The sequence below is a fragment of the Oncorhynchus kisutch genome, unplaced genomic scaffold (assembly GCF_002021735.2).
Source record: "Oncorhynchus kisutch isolate 150728-3 unplaced genomic scaffold, Okis_V2 Okis03b-Okis08b_hom, whole genome shotgun sequence".
NCBI classification, from domain to species: Eukaryota; Metazoa; Chordata; class Actinopteri; order Salmoniformes; family Salmonidae; genus Oncorhynchus; species Oncorhynchus kisutch.
Genome location: NW_022261980.1, coordinates 7,451,317 through 7,474,940, shown reverse-complemented (window position 1 = coordinate 7,474,940; position 23,624 = coordinate 7,451,317). Strand labels below are relative to the sequence as shown.

General features: G+C 46.1%; 2 protein-coding genes across 8 annotated transcripts in view; both read left to right on the top strand.

The window, feature by feature from the left end:
• Positions 1-5,638, top strand: part of LOC109877990 (zinc finger protein 609-like) — a 94,534-nt gene extending 88,896 nt beyond the window's left edge. For all 3 annotated transcript variants that reach the window (XM_031812367.1, XM_031812365.1, XM_031812366.1), the window contains one exon: positions 1,707-5,638. The gene's annotated coding sequence lies outside the window, so the exon portion shown is untranslated. The remainder of the gene's footprint in view (positions 1-1,706) is intronic.
• Positions 5,639-6,483: 845 nt separating this feature from the next.
• The window catches only part of LOC109877985 (GRAM domain-containing protein 2A-like), a 37,708-nt gene continuing 20,567 nt past the window's right edge, over positions 6,484-23,624 (top strand). The window contains exons 1-2 of one of the 5 annotated variants that reach the window (XM_031812846.1): positions 6,484-6,770; positions 10,822-10,935. In XM_031812846.1, coding sequence (XP_031668706.1) covers positions 6,652-6,770; positions 10,822-10,935 — 233 coding nt within the window. In that variant the 5' untranslated portion in view covers positions 6,484-6,651. Of the gene's footprint in view, positions 6,771-7,797; positions 8,200-10,821; positions 10,936-23,624 lie in introns of those variants that run through there. The other 4 variants (XM_031812842.1, XM_031812843.1, XM_031812845.1 and 1 more) reach the window with 4 other exon arrangements.

The following is a 23,624-nucleotide window of genomic DNA, read 5'->3' as shown; positions in this document are numbered from 1 at the left end:
TGGGAAAAGACTTAGTACTACTGGCCTGGACAACAGTCTGATACACAGCTCTCTGGGAAAAGACTTAGTACTACTGGCCTGGACAACAGTCTGATACACAGCTCTCTGGGAAAAGACTTAGTACTACTGGCCTGGACAACAGTCTGATACACAGCTCTCTGGGAAAAGACTTAGTACTACTGGCCTGGACAACAGTCTGATACACAGCTCTCTGGGAAAAGACTTAGTACTACTGGCCTGGACAACAGTCTGATACACAGCTCTCTGGGAAAAGACTTAGTACTACTGGCCTGGACAACAGTCTGATACACAGCTCTCTGGGAAAAGACTTAGTACTACTGGCCTGGACAACAGTCTGATACACAGCTCTCTGGGAAAAGACTTAGTACTACTGTACTGTACAACAGTCTGATACACAGCTCTCTGGGAAAAGACTTAGTACTACTGTACTGTACAACAGTCTGATACACAGCTCCCTGGGAAAAGACTTAGTACTACTGTACTGTACAACAGTCTGATACACAGCTCCCTGGGAAAAGACTTAGTACTACTGGCCTGGACAACAGTCTGATACACAGCTCTCTGGGAAAAGACTTAGTACTACTGGCCTGGACAACAGTCTGATACACAGCTCTCTGGGAAAAGACTTAGTACTACTGGCCTGGACAACAGTCTGATACACAGCTCTCTGGGAAAAGACTTAGTACTACTGGCCTGGACAACAGTCTGATACACAGCTCTCTGGGAAAAGACTTAGTACTACTGTACTGTACAACAGTCTGATACACAGCTCCCTGGGAAAAGACTTAGTACTACTGTACTGTACAACAGTCTGATACACAGCTCCCTGGGAAAAGACTTAGTACTACTGTACTGTACAACAGTCTGATACACAGCTCCCTGGGAAAAGACTTAGTACTACTGTACTGTACAACAGTCTGATACACAGCTCCCTGGGAAAAGACTTAGTACTACTGTACTGTACAACAGTCTGATACACAGCTCCCTGGGAAAAGACTTAGTACTACTGTACTGTACAACAGTCTGATACACAGCTCCATGGGAAAATACTTAATACTGCTGTACTGTACAACAGTCTGATACACAGCTCCCTGGGAAAAGACTTACTACTACTGTACTGTACAACAGTCTGATACACAGCTCCCTGGGAAAAGACTTCAACAAAGGCCCGACTGTGCTAGCTAGCAGCCTCAGTATGCAGTAGCAACAGCTCTTATGCATTCAGTTCAGTTGTTCGTCCTAAGCAGGTAGAACAGCAGCAGAGCCGTGAATCACAGTCGTGATACTGTAATAGAGACAGCGTAATCACAGGCTGCCCTGACCTCTAGTGGCTGACCTCTGCCTTGTTTCTGGATGTGGAATACCTTATCTAGAGTCTTCTGTTGGATTTGCTTCCTCAGCTTGGTATTCAAGTGTAAAATGTCACTCACATAGATGTCACAGTGGTCAAAACGGCTGCATTTAAATGTTTTTGCCATTTTTACATTTTGAGGTAATATTGTAATTTACAATAGTAGTGATACTAGTCATTAGATTGGGTAATCTACGTGTCATTAGATTGGGTAATCTACGTGTCATTAGATTGGGTAATCTACGTGTCATTAGATTGGGTAATCTACGTGTCTTGAACATAGTTTTGAATTTGAATTTAGCCAACCATTTTCTGTCTTGTGTCATTTCCACAGGGAGACGTGACCGACACCTCGCCACCCTGCAAAGATTCATGTGACTGGCTCACATGAGGAAGCCCTGGGCTCCGAGTCCATTTTAGACATCAGTTGAATGGTGTTTCTATATTTGTAGTTCTCTGCCTGAATGTCCGGCAGATACATTTTTTTCTTCTCCTAGCAGCATCTTTTTCCCTCGTTTCCCTCCTGCCCCACCGTGGACTGGGACTGACCTCATCCAAGGTTCAAAGCCATCACTGTCTGCCCATGTGCACACCTCCGCTGATATCTATTGGTCTTTGCACTGTTGATGAACGAACACATGCAAAAATAGACCAATTGACTGCCTGAAAAGCTGAAAAGGGGTTCTGACTGCATAGTTTTTTTTTAGTCCCATGCAGAACGGGGCTGGGTGGCTGGGGGGGATGATGGGGGAGGGGTCAAACTAAAATAAAGACTGACAAAACTAAACAAGTGAATCATGTTGAAATGTTTGAACTTGCTGTTGTTGACCTGTTGTACCCAGTGTGCCAGTATATCCTGACAATTGTCATTAGTAGGTTTACTGTGTGTGGTGAAAGGACGCTTGAGGAGAGAGGCTCAACCTCCTCAGACTTCTATAGGCGTTGAAGGGTTTGTTTTCTCGTCCCTCAACCAGCCATTTGCTCGCTAAACACCTCTTGGTTCACTCTTCAGGGATAGACATAATTATTGTGTGAAGGGAACACATTCACCTCAATACAGTTCATGTTTTGTGTTTTCTTGACATTTGCATTGTTCATTTCACGGCATGAGTGACTTTTCTTTCAGTTAACTTGATTCCTCCCCACTTCCCAATCCATCCTTTAATGTGTTTTTGATACGCCAGTCTCACTTCACCCTTTCCATACACTGAATCAACCAAATCACACGCATACCGTGGCTCACTCTGATCAATATTGCACTGACTGATGGACAGTTGTAACCATGGTTTCTGTTCAGAAGTGTAGAGCTGTTTGTTACCTCAGAACACTGGGGATCATCTACTGAAGAGGTCGGCCATTTTCACCTGTCAGCCTACAGTACCTTACTGGTCCTTCAATCGGCACAGCAAATGGACCAGCTCGTTATCCTGTCAATTTCCATGGAGGAAGAATCAAACGACTGATTGCAGAGGATGAGGAAGGATGCACAATGTAAAGTCAAGGCATAACCAGGGAGGAGCGATGCCCGGCTAGACAACACACAACCAACCACGCACATCTAGCTGCTAGCTCAGAGCGACCCCATCCCGTCAGCAACACCACTTGTGTGGGCAGCGCTTCACTCCTATATATCCTTGGCTTAGCAACCCTTCCCCTGTGTTACAGTAGTGCAGCACTGAGCCAATGGGGGAGTCCCAGTAGATTCAACCAAGCCTGGCCAATGTCTGGCACTCCTATCACTGGGTGGCCCTTCAGGTGACAACTGCCAGAGACTGTTACATGGTCACATTACAGCTGGGCTCCCCTCAGTAGAGGGACATCACCTCATTCAACCCCCTCTCTCTGCCAGTCACCTCATTCAACCCCCTCTCTCTGCCACTCACCTCATTCAACTCCCACTCTCTCAGACCAGTGGGGCTTGTAGGGGTTTTGGAGATGAGGGGGGGTGTAGTCAGACCAGTGGGGCAGTAGGGGTTTTGGAGATGAGGGGGGAGTGTAGTCTCTCAGACCAGTGGGGCACTAGGTGTTTTGGAGATGAGGGGGGAGTGTAGTCTCTCAGACCAGTGGGGCACTAGGGGTTTTGGAGATGAGGGGGGAGTGTCGTCTCTCAGACCAGTGGGGCACTAGGGGTTTTGGAGATGAGGGGGGAGTGTAGTCTCTCAGACCAGTGGGGCACTAGGGGTTTTGGAGATGAGGGGGGGGGAGTGTCGTCTCTCAGACCAGTGGGGCACTAGGTGTTTTGGAGATGGGGGGGGAGTGTCGTCTCTCAGACCAGTGGGGCACTAGGTGTTTTGGAGATGAGGGGGGAGTGTAGTCTCTCAGACCAGTGGGGCACTAGGTGTTTTGGAGATGAGGGGGGAGTGTAGTCTCTCAGACCAGTGGGGCACTAGGGGTTTTGGAGATGAGGGGGGAGTGTCATCTCTCAGACCTTTGGGGCACTAGGGGTTTTGGAGATGAGGGGGTGTTAATCAAAGGTTATTTAAAAACAGTCACAGTGATCTTAGATTTGTTCTTTACCTGTTTATTTATTCAAGAACCCTTTTTGGAGAAGATCTAGGGATGTTGTCTGGATTGAAGCATGGATGAACTCTTGAGTTGAGAAGCTTAATTTAACCTTTGTGCCCATTTAAGCAAGTAGCCATGAAATGATGCCTCCGTAGTGGGATACAGCACTTAAAACACAACACAATGTCCTCCCCTCCACTAATGTAGACTCCTTTCCTATTCACACAAAGTAGTCGCTATACAATGTATAGAAAAGGCTTCATATGGTGTGTGAGCTGGAGTCGTTGAGAGTGAAGCTAAACCAGTCATTAAAAGTCAAAGATGTATATTTATTTTTTCAGGGAGGGGTACTTGCGCTATACAAACGAGGCTTGTTGACAGTCTGCCCTGTAAGAAACTGTGGAATGTTCCAGAAGTCAACATACTGCTGGCCAGAACATTATCACGATTGTCAGGTAGCTTTTTTAAAATTTTACATTTAGTTCAGTATTGAAGTACATAAATACACCTGGATTTCACTAACTTGAACCTGCTAGCTTGGTGGTGTAACCCCTTGTTAAGGACTAGGACAGTTAACATATTAGTCTCATTGTGTTGCTAGTTTCTTGTCCTATAGGACTAGGACAGTTAACATACTAGTCTCATTGTGTTGCTAGTTTCTTGTCCTATAGGACTAGGACAGTTAACATACTAGTCTCATTGTGTTGCTAGTTTCTTGTCCTATAGGACTAGGACAGTTAACATATTAGTCTCATTGTGTTGCTAGTTTCTTGTCCTATAGGACTAGGACAGTTAACATATTAGTCTCATTGTGTTGCTAGTTTCTTGTCCACAAGTGTCATGGTTCATAAATGGAATGGTGTTGCGACCTGTATATCTGAATGTGACAGTGTGTTGAGATGTCCTGTACCACTAATATCTACTAGAAATATAGACCGCTGTGACGTTGTATGACGCTTCAGTGGATTGTCATTTCTACATGTCCCAAGCAGAATGGCTTTCCACTGGAGGAAGAGACCAGTGCATTGCTCCAAAGGACAGAGATTTAGACTTGGTAGTAGGTTGAATAAGAATCGTATTGCCTTGGGGGTATGATAAAGCCACACAAGCAAAGTACTTACTATCCAGCATCCAGCAACTTAAAGGAAAAAGCTCTTGATTTTGTCTTGTTATTTTTGGAGGACATTCTTTGTTAGCTACTCTTTGATTGAGTAGTTTTTTTGTTCTCCAGAACGGCAGTTGCTTCAGTTGTCTCAATTGGTGCTTATAAAAACATCCTTTATCCCTGGGAACAAAGACACTCTTTCCGACACTCTTTTTTCTCACCTTCCTCACGGGCCCTCTCCTCACCCTCCTCACGGGCCCTCTCGTCTCCCTCCTCACGGGCCCTCTCGTCTCCCTCCTCACGGGCCCTCTCGTCTCCCTCCTCACCTTCCTCTCGTCTCCCTCCTCACCTTCCTCACTGGCCCTCTCGTCTCCCTCCTCACCTTCCTCACGGGCCCTCGTCTCCCTCCTCACGGGCCCTCTCGTGTCACTCAAAACCCTCAAAGTATCAGTCACTGGTACTTGCAAGGATGTTTACAACGGTTTTCATTTCTATGGTTGAGCCCTGTCTCCTGTGGTCTCACCCCTTCCCTCCCTCTTCTCCTTCATCCTCCCCTTCAGGAGTTTATGTAAAGTGTGCATTACCACCACGGTTCTTTTTTATACAATACTGTATAAATTTGGGCGAAAAATAAATCTTTTTATGAGACAATCATATCTGTCATGTCTGACTGGCTTGCTTTATTCAGTCATAAGGAGTTGGAAGTGGACAATCGAAATGATAGCTATTGCATATGTTGAAAAATTATTTTGTTTATCAAATGCATGTCAATGCTTGTTCATTAACTTGAATGTCAATAATTGACAAACTTCTGTTAATATAAAATATATGACGATATGATACTGTGGTTCAACAGTAGTGTGTTGACTTGGCACTGTTTCTCAACCTCCGGTTCCAGGACCAGCACCGGCCCCTGGGATATTGCTGATTGGTCCCTTACAGGGATGTATTAAAGCAATGAGCTAAAATAACCACTAGAGGGTGGTGTTCCCAAATAATTATGAGAAGTGGGCTATTATGCAAATTGTCTATATAGAATTTCATAATACACACCGGTAACATAAGCCTCCATTGACCTAAACAGGCAATTTACTAAAACTTACCTAAAAGTAAAATTTGAGGCTTAGTACAAAGAACATAACATTTGAGAACCTTTTCATCATCGATCACCACTTCATCCATACTTCATTGCACCTTTTTGGTAAACCTTTCAAATGTGTAGTTTGTCTTAATGGCTGCTGAACCAGCCCAGCCAACAGTTAGGATATTTTCCTAAATACCCCCCCACCCCACCCCCAAGTCCCTTCTCCCCGGGGGGGGTGCTCTGCGTGCAACAACGTGATGATTCTGCTGCAACAGCGGGGGAGAGATTATGCAAGGATGATTTTGTTCAGTGTAAATGTGAAATCTGATTATCCCCTGTGTTCTCAGTGGGGGAGGGAGAGTGTAAGGTCTGGGGGGGGGGGGGTGAGCGGGGTTAGCTAGAGGAGAGAGGGTGGAGATGTGCTGAGGCAATGGCTTTTACAGCAGGCGCCTGGGAGTAGGAGGAACAGGGTAGAGACTCACTGGCAGGGATGACGTGGGAACGCGGTACGGCACGGTAGTACGCAGTGGAGGCTCCTCTTGCTCTGCGACGACAAGGGCGCGGTGGCCGACAGCGCAGGGGTTAATGGGATGCACTATCTACGCAGCCAGCCCTGAGGCCCTGCCAGGCGACGAGGCCACAGGCCGGGACCACCGACACCACCACCGACCCCATGGTCCCTGCAACCAGAAGATACCACCCAGGTCAGTCAGCCCTGTTACCTGCACTGTCAGTCAGCCCTGTTACCTGTTCACTTTCTTTGGTGAGGCAATACTTAGGTCGGTTTCTCAGACCCAGACTAAGATCATTCCTGGACTAAAAAGCACTCTAGTCCAGTAGTAGCCATATTTTGGGTTGAAGAAACCGTCCTGTACAGTCCAAACATAAGGAACAACGGTGGGATTTCTCCTAGTGTGGAGGTTTGTGTAATGACTTCCTTGAACTGAGATACTTCTATTTACTGATGTGACTTTTCCCTTGAACCTCAGACCTGTGGAACATCCACCTTCTACACTACTAGTAAAGGTCTATGCTAGCCTCTTCTCTACGTGTATTAGTATGCTCACAGCACGCAGGCAGGTGTTGTGTATTCACAGTGTAAACTGTGTCTGTCCTCTACGTTGACTTTATTCACCCCTGACGTTGTTCCATGATTAATAGAGCTCAAGGGGGTGAGTGTGAGTGTGTGCATCCTCAGTGGCAACAGAAAGGTTCAAGGATATCAGAGACTCATGTGTTCTGGTAGTCAGTTAGCCTATTAGTACTGGTAGGAGTACATTGAATAGAAGGAATACAGTAACAATATGAAACTGGTCGGGTGCAGGAAATAATATTAGCAGGATGGAGAGTAAAAGAAAGTCATGGTTGTGATGGTATGGCGTTCCTTAAGAGGATGGAAATGCTAGTAGCAGGGTTTTCAGCACCACAGATCTTTGCACAGTGTCCTCCCTGCACAAGCTAAATAACACCAATATGCTGTGTTATTGAAAATAACTTTAGGACTGTAACAGACCAAATACAGCTATATTTTGGGGGGGCTTAGGCCTACTCAGGAAAATGATGGCATTTTATTGATGTAGAATTTATTCAACTCAGACATGGATGAACAATTATAAACATCTTACTTGAAAAGGATACTGTGGTAGGCCTAATGTGATTTGCTTACACCACTCAGTAAGGTGAAAAGGTGCAGTTACGTTCTGCCTTGGAATATAACAAAATAGATTTAAATTGCATTCGGTTGTATCATTACGGTTAGTACAAGCGAGCGTAATCACACGATTAGGTTATTTTAAGTCCGTTGACCAAAGCTTTACCAAACCGTGAATGACACAGCGGTGGCGTATTCTCAACCAACCTCACGGATTCCCTGCGCAACAAGTTGACAAGCGGCCAGTGCTTCTTGTCTCGCCGCATGTCTCTTTGCTTCAGATTGTGTAATTTTTCGCAATTCTAATTCTTTTTAACCCATGGACATTTCGCTATAGCTACTTTACGCCATGTGAAGCTGTGGCTGGTACCAATTCAACCTTGTGGAGGACATGACAGTTACTTCGGCTGAATAAAATAAGACGACTGGCCTACCTGTGCAGCGGTACGTTGCGGAAGGTTATTCGTAAAGGCAAAGATTGCGTGAGTTGACAGTCTCTCTCATCTCTAGAGTTTGTCGTCTATTTTTTATTGACAAACGCATAAGTTGTTTATAATGAATCTAGTCCCTAATGTAAGTACCTCAGATGTATGAAGTAGGGCAGGCTGTATAAGCAGGTTATTAGTCTAGTTTCTAAATCAATTGGGGCAGTCCCGCCAATAACCTCATGATTTTGTACCTTATACTTTATCACAGCCTACAGGCATATAACTATAAAAATGGTCAGATTTATTTTATTTATCACATTTTAGCCTCTATACTTTATATATTTTTCAATGAGTGACATTCCTACAATATATTTGTTTCTGAAAATTATTTGAAGCTCGCATTTGTTGACAAAGGATCAACAAAACTGTGAACAATGTAGATACAGTATGCTACTTTTTTTTTACAACACGTTTTTTGGTTAAAATAAGGGTAGACATTCATACTAATGCCATTTGCGTATTTGAGTCATATTATTCAAAAACCAGGGGGTTATATCTAATTAGTTGTGGAAATCTTAGACTACGTGGTTTAAATCTAAGCGTCAGTGACGACTAGTCGACGGTTGTTTGCTGTAGACAGTAGTCTACCTAATCAGAGCCATTTGAATGGGCGCAAGTGATGTCCCTCTCTACACACTCACGCTTGCTTGAAAGGAGCCCTCAATGTAGCTCCTTTTGAAATTCAAATTATTTTTATTTCCTGTAAGGGAACTTTGTGTTGTGACGAATTGTTCAAGACACATCAACATAGAACATTAAAACATGTAGGCTACAGTACACATGCAAGCAGATGTGTCAAACCTGTTGCAAAGGATCTGGCCTTGCAATACAAGTGCATCCTGTCTCTGATTCTGTAGAGTAACTGTTAAACTCACAAACAGGATATTGACCAACCTCCACTCATATTGTCATCTTGTTTATCTTGTGGGGAGAGAACAGGTCCAGAGAACCGGTCCAGGATGCCTATATAGTCTACAGTCTCCGCTTGTAGTGTAGCAGTGTGGATACGGTATCTCACAGACCAAGTCCTTCTTTGTGTTATGGTTTCATAGACAACTACCTGCATCACAATTTGCCTGATTGTAGTCCATATGTAGGCAACAGGTACAAATATGGACTAGCCTTCATAACTAATAATAATGGAGGCTACAGATGTATTGGTGATTAGGCCATATCAGGACCACAATATGACATAACCCAGCTGCAGCCAATTATGCAAAGCATGCCTTTCTCAGATGCAGGTGGTAGCTAAAGTACTCAGGGCCCTATTAAATCCAACTCCACTTCCTCCCTTACCTTCACTGAGCTCAACTGTAATTAATAGGCCACCTGACTGCAGGCGTTCAGCTTGAACAAGCCCTTTGGTTTGCACAGCTGTGGTGAACCATGAGAGAGGAGAAATGGTTGATCACATTCTGTGTTCTTTTTTTAATACATGCTCTTATGGATAATTTATTGCCCGTGGTTTGGCTTTCCCTGCAACTTAAGGGAAAGGGCTCCCCCCCCCCCCCCCCCCCCCCACCGCTCTGCCCCACTGTTAAATCAGACCAAGTCTGCACAACTCAGGGCCTCCAGTTCTGCTGTCCTGATGACTTTCTGTTTGTCCAATTGAAAACAACGAGTCACACAAAGACGTGATAAAATGTCCCTTGGTCTTCTGACTGTTCAGGGAATGGAGGGGTTTATTAGGGTATTATGGCTAAACAATGTCCACGCCAACGGGTCGTAGAATTTGGTGACATTTTCTGGGAAAGATGATACCCAGCCCTGAAGTTGCTCCCTCTCGGCCAGTGAAGGTTTTAGGAGAAGTCATTGGTTCAGATGGAATGAACCAGGCCAATTAGAGATAATAAGCAGGAAACTCAGCATGTGATAAATGGCCAGACTGAGTCAGGGGTTTTCTAGAAAACACAAAGCTATTATCAGTCAGTCACACCTGTGATTATACAGAGGATGTGGTAACTACTGCCTTTCTCCCAAAAGGGTCACGGTGTCATCCAGTGTACGTGTGTGTGAGTTAGTGGAATGGTGTGCACATGTGTGTGAGTTAGTGGAATGGTGTGCACATGTGTGTGAGTTAGTGGAATGGTGTGCACATGTGTGTGAGTTAGTGGAATGGTGTGCACATGTGTGTGAGTTAGTGGAATGGTGTGCACATGTGTGTGAGTTAGTGGAATGGTGTGCACATGTGTGTGAGTTAGTGGAATGGTGTGTACATGTGTGTGAGTTAGTGGAATGGTGTGCACATGTGTGTGATTTAGTGGAATGGTGTGTACATGTGTGTGTTAGTGGAATGGTGTGCACGTGTGTGAGTTAGTGGAATGGTGTGCACATGTGTGTGAGTTAGTGGAATGGTGTGCACATGTGTGTGAGTTAGTGGAATGGTGTGCACATGTGTGTTTTGAAGAGCACAAGTGGTTGCTCGACAGTGTGCATGAAAGAGCATGAGAAAGTCACCCAGGTCCTCTGCACAGCTTCATTAACCTGTGTTTATTCGCTTGTATATTGATATAGAATTTGCATGAATGGGTGTGTCCACGCATCAATATGAGCTGTGTTAGAATACGACACATGAGCCTATGGATAACTGATGACAGCTCAACTCTGTGTGTTCAGGCCCAACACCATGACGGAACACCAGGAGCAGAATGACGAGGGAGTCCTCATCTCAACACAGGACCTGGAGACCTCAAAACACCAGGATACTCAAGGAGGCCATCCACAGTTCAGGTAGGTAACATGTACACACACACACAGGATCTTTATCTATATACAGACAGGTCCTCTGTATAGACTATTAGACACAGACAGACAGGTCCTCTGTATAGACTATTAGACACAGACAGACAGGTCCTCTGTATAGACTATTAGACACAGACAGACAGGTCCTCTGTATAGACTATTAGACACAGACAGACAGGTCCTCTGTATAGACTATTAGACACAGACAGACAGGTCCTCTGTATAGACTATTAGACACAGACAGACAGGTCCTCTGTATAGACTATTAGACACAGACAGACAGGTCCTCTGTATAGACTATTAGACACAGACAGACAGGTCCTCTGTATAGACTATTAGACACAGACAGACAGGTCCTCTGTATAGACTATTAGACACAGACAGACAGGTCCTCTGTATAGACTATTAGACACAGACAGACAGGTCCTCTGTATAGACTATTAGACACAGACAGACAGGTCCTCTGTATAGACTATTAGACACAGACAGACAGGTCCTCTGTATAGACTATTAGACACAGACAGACAGGTCCTCTGTATAGACTATTAGACACAGACAGACAGGTCCTCTGTATAGACTATCACACACAGACAGACAGGTCCTCTGTATAGACTATTAGACACAGACAGACAGGTCCTCTGTATAGACTATTAGACACAGACAGACAGGTCCTCTGTATAGACTATTAGACACAGACAGACAGGTCCTTTGTATAGACTATTAGACACAGACAGACAGGTCCTCTGTATAGACTATTAGACACAGACAGACAGGTCCTCTGTATAGACTATTAGACACAGACAGACAGGTCCTCTGTATAGACTATCACACACAGACAGACAGGTCCTCTGTATAGACTATTAGACACAGACAGACAGGTCCTCTGTATAGACTATCACACACAGACAGACAGGTCCTCTGTATAGACTATTAGACACAGACAGACAGGTCCTCTGTATAGACTATTAGACACAGACAGACAGGTCCTCTGTATAGACTATTAGACACAGACAGACAGGTCCTCTGTATAGACTATTAGACACAGACAGACAGGTCCTCTGTATAGACTATTAGACACAGACAGACAGGTCCTCTGTATAGACTATTTGACACAGACAGACAGGTCCTCTGTATAGACTATTAGACACAGACAGACAGGTCCTCTGTATAGACTATTAGACACAGACAGACAGGTCCTCTGTATAGACTATTTGACACAGACAGACAGGTCCTCTGTATAGACTATTAGACACAGACAGACAGGTCCTCTGTATAGACTATTAGACACAGACAGACAGGTCCTCTGTATAGACTATTTCACACGATCAGCCAGACAACCCTTCAGGCTTAATGTTGTCTGAATCCGCTTTTGTCTCTTACATTCCTGCTACGGTGGGTTACGAGACAGCTACGTGAGGAAAGCTGCAGTCTGGGGGTGGATAGGGCACGGTGGTGCAACCTGACTCCACGTCACGGCGGTGGTGCAACCTGACTCCACGTCACGGTGGTGGTGTAACCTGACTCCACGTCACGGCGGTGGTGCAACCTGACTCCACGTCACGGTGGTGGTGTAACCTGACTCCACGTCACGGTGGTGGTGTAACCTGACTCCACGTCACGGTGGTGGTGTAACCTGACTCCACGTCACGGTGGTGGTGTAACCTGACTCCACGTCACGGTGGTGGTGTAACCTGACTCCACGTCACGGTGGTGGTGCAACCTGACTCCACGTCACGGTGGTGGTGCAACCTGACTCCACGTCACGGTGGTGGTGCATCCTGACTCCACGTCACGGTGGTGGTGCATCCTGACTCCACGTCACGGTGGTGGTGCAACCTGACTCCACGTCACGGTGGTGGTGCAACCTGACTCCACGTCACGGTGGTGGTGCATCCTGACTCCACGTCACGGTGGTGGTGCATCCTGACTCCACGTCACGGTGGTGGTGCAACCTGACTCCACGTCACGGTGGTGGGGCAACCTGACTCCACGTCACGGTGGTGGGGCAACCTGACTCCACGTCACGGTGGTGGTGCAACCTGACTCCACGTCACGGTGGTGGTGCAACCTGACTCCACGTCACGGTGGTGGGGCAACCTGACTCCACGTCACGGTGGTGGGGCAACCTGACTCCACGTCACGGTGGTGGGGCAACCTGACTCCACGTCACGGTGGTGGTGCAACCTGACTCCACGTCACGGTGGTGGTGCAACCTGACTCCACGTCACGGTGGTGGTGCAACCTGACTCCACGTCACGGTGGTGGTGCAACCTGACTCCACGTCACGGTGGTGGTGCAACCTGACTCCACGTCACGGTGGTGGTGCAACCTGACTCCACGTCACGGTGGTGGTGCCACCTGACTCCACGTCACGGTGGTGGTGCCACCTGACTCCACGTCACGGTGGTGGTGCCACCTGACTCCACGTCACGGTGGTGGTGCCACCTGACTCCACGTCACGGTGGTGGTGCCACCTGACTCCACGTCACGGTGGTGGTGCCACCTGACTCCACGTCACGGTGGTGGTGCCACCTGACTCCACGTCACGGTGGTGGTGCCACCTGACTCCACGTCACGGTGGTGGTGCCACCTGACTCCACGTCACGGTGGTGGTGCCACCTGACTCCACGTCACGGTGGTGGTGCCACCTGACTCCACGTCACGGTGGTGGTGCCACCTGACTCCACGTCACGGTGGTGGTGCCACCTGACTCCACGTCACGGTGGTGGTGCCACCTGACTCCACGTCACGGTGGTGGTGCATCCTGACTCCACGTCACGGTGGTGGTGCAACCTGACTCCACGTCACGGTGGTGGTGCAACCTGACTCCACGTCACGGTGGTGGTGCAACCTGACTCCACGTCACGGTGGTGGTGCAACCTGACTCCACGTCACGGTGGTGGTGCCACCTGACTCCACGTCACGGTGGTGGTGCCACCTGACTCCACGTCACGGTGGTGGTGCCACCTGACTCCACGTCACGGTGGTGGTGCAACCTGACTCCACGTCACGGTGGTGGTGCAACCTGACTCCACGTCACGGTGGTGGTGCCACCTGACTCCACGTCACGGTGGTGGTGCCACCTGACTCCACGTCACGGTGGTGGTGCCACCTGACTCCATGTGGCGTTGACAGGTTGTACTCTATAGTCCCAAATGCCACACCCTATTCCCTATATTGCTATGGGACTCTGGTCTAAAGGAGTACACTATATAGGGAATAGGATGCTCTAACTGTGGAGCTGCTGGGGCTTATATAACCAGGATCTAAGGCAGGAAGGGCATTCTAATCCTGGTGAAGCTGTCCTGGGATGGGATTTAGCAGGGTAGGCTACTGCAGTGTGCTGTGACTGTGATGTGTTCTCTCTGTCATTGACTAGTGGGTGGGAACTCTGAACTGTGTTGTTCATGGGTGTGTCTCATTGGTTTACAGTGGATTTATTTTCATGGGTGTGTCTCATTGGTCTACAGTGGATTTATTTTCATGGGTGTGTCTTGTTGGTCTACAGTGGATTTATTTTCATGGGTGTGTGTCATTGGCCTACAGTGGATTTATTTTCATGGGTGCGTCTCATTGGTCTACAGTGGATTTATTTTCAGGGTGCGTCTCATTGGTCTACAGTGGATTTATTTTCATGGGTGCGTCTCATTGGCCTACAGTGGATTTATTTTACTTATTTTGTTTCCTTCATGAATTGATGTGAAAGACAGAGAAGGGAAAGAAAATGGCTGGCCAGTGTCCACCATATTGCGTCACCTTCCCTATGGTTTTAGATGAATGCAGACGCTAGGTTTCTGTCCTAAAGGTGATAGTTCAGCCAAATTACAAATGGAAAGGTGACTGTTTAAGTAAATATCAGAACGACACAGAGGTAGGTTATGGCATTGACCTCTCACCTTTGACCTCTCAGTGCTCTTTGTCCAATTTTCTCTTTTCTTCAGCTGAATTATTGACAGTGAATCTGTCTTTGTCTGCCTGAGAGAGGTATTCCCTTTCTAATGTATCATTCCTCAGGCTTGTAATTAGCTATGCCATTCAGCGCCGCAGCCAAGGACACTTTGAGACACACATATACACACTGTATCCATGGTTACACCTTCCACTTCTCACAGGAAGATAAACAACTTTCCTGCAGAAATCAATGTCCTGTTTTGTTTTCAACCTGATGACGAAGGTTCAGGTAAGACAGGGGAAATATATGTTTGATAGATTTTGAACTGTTGGACTCTGCTGGACTTGAATATTGTTATTCAGATTAGTCTTGGTATCTTTATGTCTTCAAATATCTAAACGCTGTATTCCAGTAATTTACTGCAGGGAGATGGATGAAAAGAACAGGAGAGAGGGTGTATTCCAGTAGTTTACTGCAGGGAGATGGATGAAAAGAACAGGAGAGAGGGTGTATTCCAGTAGTTTACTGCAGGGAGATGGATGAAAAGAACAGGAGAGAGGGTGTATTCCAGTCATTTACTGCAGGGAGATGGATGAAAAGAACAGGAGAGAGGGTGTATTCCAGTAGTTTACTGCAGGGAGATGGATGAAAAGAACAGGAGAGAGGATGTATTCCAGTAGTTTACTGCAGGGAGAGGGAGATGGATGAAAAGAACAGGAGAGAGGATGTATTCCAGTAGTTTACTGCAGGGAGAGGGAGATGGATGAAAAGAACAGGAGAGAGGATGTATTCCCGTAGTTTACTGCAGGGAGTGGATGAAAAGAACAGGAGAGAGGATGTATTCCAGTAGTTTACTGCAGGGAGATGGATGAAAAGAACAGGAGAGAGGATGTATTCCAGTAGTTTACTGCAGGGAGATGGATGAAAAGAACAGGAGAGAGGATGTATTCCAGTAGTTTACTGCAGGGAGAGGGAGATGGATGAAAAGAACAGGAGAGAGGGTGTATTCCAGTAGTTTACTGCAGGGAGAGGGAGATGGATGAAAAGAACAGGAGAGAGGGTGTATTCCAGTAGTTTACTGCAGGGAGATGGATGAAAAGAACAGGAGAGAGGATGTATTCCAGTAGTTGACTGCAGGGAGATGGATGAAAAGAACAGGAGAGAGGGTGTATTCCAGTAGTTTACTGCAGGGAGATGGATGAAAAGAACAGGAGAGAGGGTGTATTCCAGTAGTTTACTGCAGGGAGATGGATGAAAAGAACAGGAGAGAGGGTGTATTCCAGTAGTTTACTGCAGGGAGATGGATGAAAAGAACAGGAGAGAGGATGTATTCCAGTAGTTTACTGCAGGGAGAGGGAGATGGATGAAAAGAACAGGAGAGAGGATGTATTCCAGTAGTTTACTGCAGGGAGAGGGAGATGGATGAAAAGAACAGGAGAGAGGATGTATTCCCGTAGTTTACTGCAGGGAGTGGATGAAAAGAACAGGAGAGAGGATGTATTCCAGTAGTTTACTGCAGGGAGATGGATGAAAAGAACAGGAGAGAGGATGTATTCCAGTAGTTTACTGCAGGGAGATGGATGAAAAGAACAGGAGAGAGGATGTATTCCAGTAGTTTACTGCAGGGAGAGGGAGATGGATGAAAAGAACAGGAGAGAGGGTGTATTCCAGTAGTTTACTGCAGGGAGAGGGAGATGGATGAAAAGAACAGGAGAGAGGGTGTATTCCAGTAGTTTACTGCAGGGAGATGGATGAAAAGAACAGGAGAGAGGATGTATTCCAGTAGTTGACTGCAGGGAGATGGATGAAAAGAACAGGAGAGAGGGTGTATTCCAGTAGTTTACTGCAGGGAGATGGATGAAAAGAACAGGAGAGAGGATGTATTCCAGTAGTTTACTGCAGGGAGATGGATGAAAAGAACAGGAGAGAGGATGTATTCCAGTAGTTTACTGCAGGGAGATGGATGAAAAGAACAGGAGAGAGGGTGTATTCCAGTAGTTTACTGCAGGGAGAGGGATGAAAAGAACAGGAGAGAGGGTGTATTCCAGTAGTTTACTGCAGGGAGATGGATGAAAAGAACAGGAGAGAGGATGTATTCCAGTAGTTTACTGCAGGGTGATGGATGAAAAGAACAGGAGAGAGGGTGTATTCCAGTAGTTTACTGCAGGGAGAGGGAGATGGATGAAAAGAACAGGAGAGAGGATGTATTCCAGTAGTTTACTGCAGGGAGATGGATGAAAAGAACAGGAGAGAGGATGTATTCCAGTAGTTTACTGCAGGGAGATGGATGAAAAGAACAGGAGAGAGGGTGTATTCCAGTAGTTTACTGCAGGGAGATGGATGAAAAGAACAGGAGAGAGGGTGTATTCCAGTAGTTTACTGCAGGGAGAGGGATGAAAAGAACAGGAGAGAGGGTGTATTCCAGTAGTTTACTGCAGGGAGAGGGAGATGGATGAAAAGAACAGGAGAGAGGGTGTATTCCAGTAGTTTACTGCAGGGAGAGGGAGATGGATGAAAAGAACAGGAGAGAGGGTGTATTCCAGTAGTTTACTGCAGGGAGATGGATGAAAAGAAAAGGAGAGAGGATGTATTCCAGTAGTTGACTGCAGGGAGATGGATGAAAATAACAGGAGAGAGGGTGTATTCCAGTAGTTTACTGCAGGGAGATGGATGAAAAGAACAGGAGAGAGGATGTATTCCAGTAGTTTACTGCAGGGAGATGGATGAAAAGAACAGGAGAGAGGATGTATTCCAGTAGTTTACTGCAGGGAGAGGGAGATGGATGAAAAGAACAGGAGAGAGGGTGTATTCCAGTAGTTTACTGCAGGGAGAGGGAGATGGATGAAAAGAACAGGAGAGAGGGTGTATTCCAGTAGTTTACTGCAGGGAGATGGATGAAAAGAACAGGAGAGAGGATGTATTCCAGTAGTTGACTGCAGGGAGATGGATGAAAAGAACAGGAGAGAGGGTGTATTCCAGTAGTTTACTGCAGGGAGATGGATGAAAAGAACAGGAGAGAGGATGTATTCCAGTAGTTTACTGCAGGGAGATGGATGAAAAGAACAGGAGAGAGGATGTATTCCAGTAGTTTACTGCAGGGAGATGGATGAAAAGAACAGGAGAGAGGGTGTATTCCAGTAGTTTACTGCAGGGAGAGGGATGAAAAGAACAGGAGAGAGGGTGTATTCCAGTAGTTTACTGCAGGGAGATGGATGAAAAGAACAGGAGAGAGGATGTATTCCAGTAGTTTACTGCAGGGTGATGGATGAAAAGAACAGGAGAGAGGGTGTATTCCAGTAGTTTACTGCAGGGAGAGGGAGATGGATGAAAAGAACAGGAGAGAGGATGTATTCCAGTAGTTTACTGCAGGGAGATGGATGAAAAGAACAGGAGAGAGGATGTATTCCAGTAGTTGACTGCAGGGAGATGGATGAAAAGAACAGGAGAGAGGGTGTATTCCAGTAGTTTACTGCAGGGAGATGGATGAAAAGAACAGGAGAGAGGGTGTATTCCAGTAGTTTACTGCAGGGAGAGGGATGAAAAGAACAGGAGAGAGGGTGTATTCCAGTAGTTTACTGCAGGGAGAGGGAGATGGATGAAAAGAACAGGAGAGAGGGTGTATTCCAGTAGTTTACTGCAGGGAGAGGGAGATGGATGAAAAGAACAGGAGAGAGGGTGTATTCCAGTAGTTTACTGCAGGGAGATGGATGAAAAGAACAGGAGAGAGGATGTATTCCAGTAGTTGACTGCAGGGAGATGGATGAAAAGAACAGGAGAGAGGGTGTATTCCAGTAGTTTACTGCAGGGAGATGGATGAAAAGAACAGGAGAGAGGATGTATTCCAGTAGTTTACTGCAGGGAGATGGATGAAAAGAACAGGAGAGAGGGTGTATTCCAGTAGTTTACTGCAGGGAGAGGGAGATGGATGAAAAGAACAGGAGAGAGGGTGTATTCCAGTAGTTTACTGCAGGGAGAGGGAGATGGATGAAAAGAACAGGAGAGAGGGTGTATTCCAGTAGTTTACTGCAGGGAGATGGATGAAAAGAACAGGAGAGAGGATGTATTCCAGTAGTTGACTGCAGGGAGATGGATGAAAAGAACAGGAGAGAGGGTGTATTCCAGTAGTTTACTGCAGGGAGATGGATGAAAAGAACAGGAGAGAGGATGTATTCCAGTAGTTTACTGCAGGGAGATGGATGAAAAGAACAGGAGAGAGGATGTATTCCAGTAGTTTACTGCAGGGAGATGGATGAAAAGAACAGGAGAGAGGGTGTATTCCAGTAGTTTACTGCAGGGAGAGGGATGAAAAGAACAGGAGAGAGGGTGTATTCCAGTAGTTTACTGCAGGGAGATGGATGAAAAGAACAGGAGAGAGGATGTATTCCAGTAGTTTACTGCAGGGTGATGGATGAAAAGAACAGGAGAGAGGGTGTATTCCAGTAGTTTACTGCAGGGAGAGGGAGATGGATGAAAAGAACAGGAGAGAGGATGTATTCCAGTAGTTTACTGCAGGGAGATGGATGAAAAGAACAGGAGAGAGGATGTATTCCAGTAGTTTACTGCAGGGAGAGGGAGATGGATGAAAAGAACATAAGAGAGGGTGTATTCCAGTAGTTTACTGCAGGGAGATGGATGAAAAGAACAGGAGAGAGGATGTATTCCAGTATTTTACTGCAGGGAGATGGATGAAAAGAACAGGAGAGAGGGTGTATTCCAGTAGTTTACTGCAGGGAGATGGATGAAAAGAACAGGAGAGAGGGTGTATTCCAGTAGTTTACTGCAGGGAGAGAGATGAAAAGAACAGGAGAGAGGGTGTATTCCAGTAGTTTACTGCAGGGAGATGGATGAAAAGAACAGGAGAGAGGGTGTATTCCAGTAGTTGACTGCAGGGAGAGGGAGATGGATGAAAAGAACAGGAGAGAGGGTGTATTCCAGTAGTTTACTGCAGGGAGAGGGATGAAAAGAACAGGAGAGAGGGTGTATTCCAGTAGTTTACTGCAGGGAGAGGGAGATGGATGAAAAGAACAGGAGAGAGGGTGTATTCCAGTAGTTTACTGCAGGGAGAGGGAGATGGATGAAAAGAACAGGAGAGAGGGTGTATTCCAGTAGTTTACTGCAGGGAGATGGATGAAAAGAACAGGAGAGAGGATGTATTCCAGTAGTTGACTGCAGGGAGATGGATGAAAAGAACAGGAGAGAGGGTGTATTCCAGTAGTTTACTGCAGGGAGATGGATGAAAAGAACAGGAGAGAGGATGTATTCCAGTAGTTTACTGCAGGGAGATGGATGAAAAGAACAGGAGAGAGGATGTATTCCAGTAGTTTACTGCAGGGAGATGGATGAAAAGAACAGGAGAGAGGGTGTATTCCAGTAGTTTACTGCAGGGAGAGGGATGAAAAGAACAGGAGAGAGGGTGTATTCCAGTAGTTTACTGCAGGGAGATGGATGAAAAGAACAGGAGAGAGGATGTATTCCAGTAGTTTACTGCAGGGTGATGGATGAAAAGAACAGGAGAGAGGGTGTATTCCAGTAGTTTACTGCAGGGAGAGGGAGATGGATGAAAAGAACAGGAGAGAGGATGTATTCCAGTAGTTTACTGCAGGGAGAGGGAGATGGATGAAAAGAACAGAAGAGAGGGTGTATTCCAGTAGTTTACTGCAGGGAGATGGATGAAAAGAACAGGAGAGAGGATGTATTCCAGTATTTTACTGCAGGGAGATGGATGAAAAGAACAGGAGAGAGGGTGTATTCCAGTAGTTTACTGCAGGGAGATGGATGAAAAGAACAGGAGAGAGGGTGTATTCCAGTAGTTTACTGCAGGGAGAGGGATGAAAAGAACAGGAGAGAGGGTGTATTCCAGTAGTTTACTGCATGGAGATGGATGAAAAGAACAGGAGAGAGGGTGTATTCCAGTAGTTGACTGCAGGGAGAGGGAGATGGATGAAAAGGACAGAAGAGAGGATGTATTCCAGTAGTTGACTGCAGGGAGATGGATGAAAAGAACAGGAGAGAGGATGTATTCCAGTAGTTGACTGCAGGGAGAGGGAGATGGATGAAAAGAACAGGAGAGAGGATGTATTCCGGTAGTTTACTGCAGGGAGATGGATGAAAAGAACAGGAGAGAGGATGTATTCCAGTAGTTGACTGCAGGGAGAGGGAGATGGATGAAAAGGACAGAAGAGAGGATGTATTCCAGTAGTTGACTGCAGGGAGATGGATGAAAAGAACAGGAGAGAGGATGTATTCCAGTAGTTGACTGCAGGGAGAGGGAGATGGATGAAAAGAACAGGAGAGAGGGTGTATTCCAGTAGTTTACTGCAGGGAGATGGATGAAAAGAACAGGAGAGAGGATGTATTCCAGTAGTTTACTGCAGGGAGATGGATGAAAAGAACAGGAGAGAGGATGTATTCCAGTAATTTACTGCAGGGAGATGGATGAAAAGAACAGGAGAGAGGATGTATTCCGGTAGTTTACTGCAGGGAGATGGATGAAAAGAACAGGAGAGAGGATGTATTCCAGTAGTTTACTGCAGGGAGATGGATGAAAAGAACAGGAGAGAGGGTGTATTCTAGTAGTTTACTGCAGGGAGATGGATGAAAAGAACAGGAGAGAGGATGTATTCCAGTAGTTGACTGCAGGGAGATGGATGAAAAGAACAGGATAGAGGGTGTATTCCAGTAGTTGACTGCAGGGAGAGGGAGATGGATGAAAAGAACAGGAGAGAGGGTGTATTCCAGTAGTTGACTGCAGGGAGATGGATGAAAAGAACAGGAGAGAGGATGTATTCCAGTAGTTTACTGCAGGTAGATGGATGAAAAGAACAGGAGAGAGGGTGTATTCCAGTAGTTTACTGCAGGGAGATGGATGAAAAGAACAGGAGAGAGGATGTATTCCAGTAGTTTACTGCAGGGAGAGGGAGATGGATGAAAAGAACAGGAGAGAGGATGTATTCCAGTAGTTTACTGCAGGGAGAGGGAGATGGATGAAAAGAACAGGAGAGAGGATGTATTCCAGTAGTTTACTGCAGGGAGATGGATGAAAAGAACAGGAGAGAGGATGTATTCCAGTAGTTTACTGCAGGGAGAGGGATGAAAAGAACAGGAGAGAGGATGTATTCCAGTAGTTTACTGCAGGGAGATGGAGATGGATGAAAAGAACAGGAGAGAGGATGTATTCCAGTAGTTTACTGCAGGGAGAGGGAGATGGATGAAAAGAACAGGAGAGAGGATGTATTCCAGTAGTTTACTGCAGGGAGAGGGAGATGGATGAAAAGAACAGGAGAGAGGGTGTATTCCAGTAGTTTACTGCAGGGAGATGGATGAAAAGAACAGGAGAGAGGATGTATTCCAGTAGTTTACTGCAGGGAGATGGATGAAAAGAACAGGAGAGAGGATGTATTCCAGTAATTTACTGCAGGGAGATGGATGAAAAGAACAGGAGAGAGGATGTATTCCGGTAGTTTACTGCAGGGAGATGGATGAAAAGAACAGGAGAGAGGATGTATTCCAGTAGTTTACTGCAGGGAGATGGATGAAAAGAACAGGAGAGAGGGTGTATTCTAGTAGTTTACTGCAGGGAGATGGATGAAAAGAACAGGAGAGAGGATGTATTCCAGTAGTTGACTGCAGGGAGATGGATGAAAAGAACAGGATAGAGGGTGTATTCCAGTAGTTGACTGCAGGGAGAGGGAGATGGATGAAAAGAACAGGAGAGAGGGTGTATTCCAGTAGTTGACTGCAGGGAGATGGATGAAAAGAACAGGAGAGAGGATGTATCCCAGTAGTTTACTGCAGGTAGATGGATGAAAAGAACAGGAGAGAGGGTGTATTCCAGTAGTTTACTGCAGGGAGATGGATGAAAAGAACAGGAGAGAGGATGTATTCCAGTAGTTTACTGCAGGGAGAGGGAGATGGATGAAAAGAACAGGAGAGAGGATGTATTCCAGTAGTTTACTGCAGGGAGAGGGAGATGGATGAAAAGAACAGGAGAGAGGATGTATTCCAGTAGTTTACTGCAGGGAGATGGATGAAAAGAACAGGAGAGAGGATGTATTCCAGTAGTTGACTGCAGGGAGAGGGATGAAAAGAACAGGAGAGAGGATGTATTCCAGTAGTTTACTGCAGGGAGATGGAGATGGATGAAAAGAACAGGAGAGAGGATGTATTCCAGTAGTTTACTGCAGGGAGAGGGAGATGGATGAAAAGAACAGGAGAGAGGATGTATTCCAGTAGTTTACTGCAGGGAGAGGGAGATGGATGAAAAGAACAGGAGAGAGGATGTATTCCAGTAGTTTACTGCAGGGAGATGGATGAAAAGAACAGGAGAGAGGATGTATTCCAGTAGTTTACTGCAGGGAGAGGGAGATGGATGAAAAGAACAGGAGAGAGGATGTATTCCAGTAGTTTACTGCAGGGAGATGGATGAAAAGAACAGGAGAGAGGATGTATTCCAGTAGTTTACTGCAGGGAGAGGGAGATGGATGAAAAGAACAGGAGAGAGGATGTATTCCAGTAGTTTACTGCAGGGAGAGGGATGAAAAGAACAGGAGAGAGGATGTATTCCAGTAGTTTACTGCAGGGAGATGGAGATGGATGAAAAGAACAGGAGAGAGGATGTATTCCAGTAGTTTACTGCAGGGAGAGGGAGATGGATGAAAAGAACAGGAGAGAGGATGTATTCCAGTAGTTTACTGCAGGTAGAGGGATGAAAAGAATAGGAGAGAGGATGTATTCCAGTAGTTTACTGCAGGGAGATGGATGAAAAGAACAGGAGAGACAGAAACAG